The 4,439-nt window shown below is 30.1% G+C and overlaps 1 protein-coding gene across 2 annotated transcripts in view; it reads left to right on the forward strand.

Moving 5' to 3' along the window:
- The first annotated feature begins 2,379 nt into the window (after nucleotides 1–2,379).
- Nucleotides 2,380–4,439, forward strand: part of POU1F1 (POU class 1 homeobox 1) — a 20,669-nt gene continuing 18,609 nt past the window's right edge. For both annotated transcript variants that reach the window (XM_017848162.1, XM_017848163.1), the window contains exon 1: nucleotides 2,380–2,646. In XM_017848162.1, the coding sequence (XP_017703651.1) occupies nucleotides 2,505–2,646 (142 nt within the window). In that variant the 5' untranslated portion in view covers nucleotides 2,380–2,504. The remainder of the gene's footprint in view (nucleotides 2,647–4,439) is intronic.

Consider the following 4,439-nt stretch of genomic DNA (forward strand, 5'->3'; position numbering starts at 1 on the left):
AAAAAAAAAAAAAAAAAAAGCAATTAGGAGAGTCAGAGAGCTGTGCCCTTATTTTCTATTCAGTCCCTCTCTATGGCCTGACTTCCTTCTTTTCTGTGAGTGCCAAGAAACTCCCGAGTCTCCTGATAATAAGCAATTCTTTTTTGCTTGACTTATTCCTGGTATTTTATATCAAAATCATAATATAATTAATTATTTGAAAATGCAAGTTAGTAATGTTTTCAAGATGTTAAAAGTTTGTAAGACTTAAGCTTAGTATTTCTGCTTTTACGAATCTATCTTAAAGGGGTACATTCCAGGTAATCCTGTGGACATATTATATAGTAGAAGACTGTAATGGAAACATTTATTTCCTGACTTCACCTCATTTTAACAGAACAGGTGTTTAATTTTTAAAAATCATTATGGAAGAAATTCTAAGATTGCAATTTTAAAATGTTTAGATATCATGGTAAATAACTGGGAAATGTTTATATTGTTTGCTAGGCAGATTTTATGCTACTGCATAAAGTATATTTTTCACATACTTTATCAACATATTCCAATGACTCTATATAACAATAGTAAAATTATTAAGGGACATTTTCAAATTCTATTTTCTATAAATATTATTTAATTTTAACATACATGATGCCCAATAAACGTATTTTATTTACTTTTCTTAACAGAAACTCCAAATAGAATACTGAAAATCACTTTTTTGTATATGTGAAGTCTGGAAACGATCAAACTTCTGCAAGGGTACAATCATGCTTTTGATTACTTGAAACTTTCTCTCATTAGAAAAGGCTAATAGAGCTTCAAAGATACAGAATTCAGAATGAAAAAAATGTCATTTTTAGAATAAATATTTTCATTCCATATCTAATGATTTGGGCAAGCTTTTACATATTTTCCTTCAAAATACCAGCTACTTACTGACAAAGTGTTCATTTTTTTGAAAATGTCATATCAATATTAATGTTAAATTTGACACAAAGCAACCAATTCCAAATTATCTTAAAATATTCCATAGTACAAAATTAGTGTCTACTCACCTCAATAATATCTATTCCTGTTCGATTATTTCTATTTGCTATATTACCTTAACATACAATACATAAATAGTACTTTATTTACTCATTATATACTCATAATTTGTAAAATTTTGATGCTGATATTTATCTTTGAAATAGTTGGCTGTAGCGTATTTTTTTTTTTCATTCTCATATAAAGTCAATATATTTTGTGTGAGAAGTTTGCATCTAGTTAGCAACTACCATGGTTATCTCAGGCTTTGTGGCAGAACCACCAAGATCTCAGCCTCTGGCAGAGTCTAGCTTAGTGAGAATGGCAAGGTACATAACTCACATAGATGTTGTGAGATTTGCATGACATAACTGTATAAATACCTAGAATACTGTCAGCATCTAGTAACAGCTTACTAAATATTGGGTTCTTGATGAGTAAATTCAAATCGAGGTAAAGATACAATTACCCATATCTTATTTGTATTTAACTTTGGTGTAATAGTGATTGCGGTTCTTGCCATTAATGCAATCACCTTTGCAGCAACCTATCATTACATTTGATCCAATTTTTTTCCATTTTCCACTTCTAATATAGTAAAACTTATATTGGTTGTCATCGTTTTTTGTTTGTTTGTTTTTATACTTTAAGTTAGTTCTAGGGTACATGTGCACAATGTGCAGGTTTGTTACATACGTATACTTGTGCCATGTTGGTGTGCTGCACCCCATCAACTCGTCAGCACCCATCAACTAGTCATTTACATCAGGTATAACTCCCAGTGCAATCCCTCCCCACTCCCCCCTCCCCATGATAGGCCCCGGTGTGTGATGTTCCCCTTCCCGAGTCCAAGTGATCTCATTGTAAAAGCTGCGCATTATTGAGTATGAATCAGTAATTGACAATGTATTTTCTCATATTTAGTCTTATATGCTTCTCTCAATATAATCGTAAATATTCAGTTTCTTAAAATTATGTATAATAGTCTGCACTTCGTTTCATGTTATATCACAGATTTAATGAGAAGTTGCTTAAAAAATCTCATATTTATACATTTGCAATCGTGTTAGTAGCAAAAGACACCTACTATTTTCAGTTTACAGTGGCATTTTTTTTTGAGGGACATGTTTTCAAAGTTGTTGATTCCTTTCTAAAAGGTCTGAACTACTGAAGTTGTCAAATAAGGTTTCAGATTTCTCCCTTCCCCTCCATCTATACCCCAGAACCAGCTTCTTTTTCTGCCATGGATTATGTTTGGGTGAAAAAGGAAGACGGTTCAGACTGATAAAGCAATACTCCTGGGAAAAGACTATTAACATGTATAAAGGGATTTCCTTGCAATATAAATACTAGCGCGCACCCTCCTGGTGCCTCAGAGCCTTCCTGATGTATATATGCAGGTAGTGAGAATTGAATCGGCCCTTTGAGACAGTAATATAATAAAACTCTGATTTGGGGAGCAGCGGTTCTCCTTATTTTTCTACTCTCTTGTGGGAATGAGTTGCCAAGCTTTTACTTCGGCTGATACCTTTATACCCCTGAATTCTGACGCCTCTGCAACCCTGCCTCTGATAATGCATCACAGTGCTGCCGAGTGTCTACCAGTCTCCAACCATGCCACCAATGTGATGTCTACAGGTACTGAGTCCTATGACAGTTTACATCTGGCGGGGCCTAAACATTTCAGAATGAATGCTTTGAATCTTGGTAGTTAATAATCTCTTTGCTTCTTTCATTTTACCCCTCCAATTTAATTTGTCTTAAGTGAAGTAAGTATTAAGCATATCTAAAAAGTCAACATGCCAAATATTTTTTAAAGAAATATTAGTAAGTATAGTAATTTAAATCATTGTTGGCTTTGTTATAAGAAAGAAAATCTGTTTTCTACATAAGGAAAGAGTGAACTTGGACATTTTAAATCTAAAAATCATTTAATGGAAATATTTATAGAATAAGGAGCAAATGAGATGAATATTACAAAATAACGTAATGTTTAAAAGGTGCTACTTCTTTATCTTAAAGATTTATTTGGTTGTTAAATTACATTTACTACTATCTAAAACAGCTATAAACCTTATATTAAACATGACAGAAAATCCAAATATCAACAGCAATGGATTTCATAGAATAAAATAATTGAGTTTTATTTAACATATTTTTAGCATAAGATACAGAAATTATAGCCACAAATAACATGGCATTTAAAGCCCATTAACTAAGGTAAATTTTCTCAAGATTGCATTCTGAAGAGACTTACTTCACTTATAACCATGTTTTAACATTTATCTCACATAATTTTTTAAAACAAAAAGTAAACTTAAGAATTCAAAGACTCAACACAATCAGCCAAATACGTAATGTTTTGCCAATGTGTTCATTCTTTATGCAGTAAAAAAGTGCATTAAAGTTGATTTACAAATAGACAAAGACTTGAATTGAGTAAATTTCTTCCATTGAATAGCAATATAATATTTACATTTCATTTGTTTTAAATGCAACCTGCCTCATATTTAGGAATGAAATTATATACATTTAGAAATCAAAATTAGAGTTTTGATTTATATTCTGATTTGAAGGATTTAAGCTCTATCTTTTATTATTATTAAGCACTTTCTAAATATATGTGTAAGTTTGGCACCAATCTTCTGGATTTTAAAGAATCTAGAGGTCAGATATTTAGACTTTGGTAAAATCATTTAATGTAGACATTTTTCAATATTACATTTTAAATTAAATTGCGGAAATCCATCAAAGATTTCTATAATTTAATGTAAAGGGTAATATAGGAAGTATCCTCCAGCATAATTCTTGGAAAAGATAATAAAGAGTTTTATCAAAATATATGCTATGAATAAATCTAAGCAATTAACACATAGCTAATCATATATTTTAAATAGTAGGTCATCCTGTAGATTGAGGATAATGAGAATAATACATTATTTCTGTGTTTGAAGATAATTTGGCCAGCACGAAAATAAAATTCAGAATTGAGGTAATAATCTAGTAAAATCTAATTTTATGCTCAAAATGCCATTTATTTACTTAAAAATAAGTAACAATTTATATAGTAAATTCGCCTATCCTGTAGTTAACTTCCTAAAATCTGAAACGCAAACATTATTTAAGCCTTAAAATTAAAAAAGAATTATAATTAATAAAAGTGAACTACAAATGTTTTAAATGATAATAGCATTGATTTATAATATTTTAATGAAATTTTAATCATATGTATCTAATTGTCTAAGGAACTATTATAGAAACAGTGACTTAAATGGGAGCACTTGAGTGTTAAATGTGCTTAATGATAATTTGTTTAATTTTGGAATGCACAGTAAGACTTTTATATGTAATCATTATATTGCAAAATGACTTCAGTTTTTTTGACTTATTAGTTATAAAATAAAAATGCATACAGATTTTTAAAAATTAAA

The sequence above is a fragment of the Rhinopithecus bieti genome, unplaced genomic scaffold (genome assembly GCF_001698545.2).
Source record: "Rhinopithecus bieti isolate Rb0 unplaced genomic scaffold, ASM169854v2 scaffold_29976, whole genome shotgun sequence".
In the NCBI taxonomy this organism is placed as follows: Eukaryota; Metazoa; Chordata; class Mammalia; order Primates; family Cercopithecidae; genus Rhinopithecus; species Rhinopithecus bieti.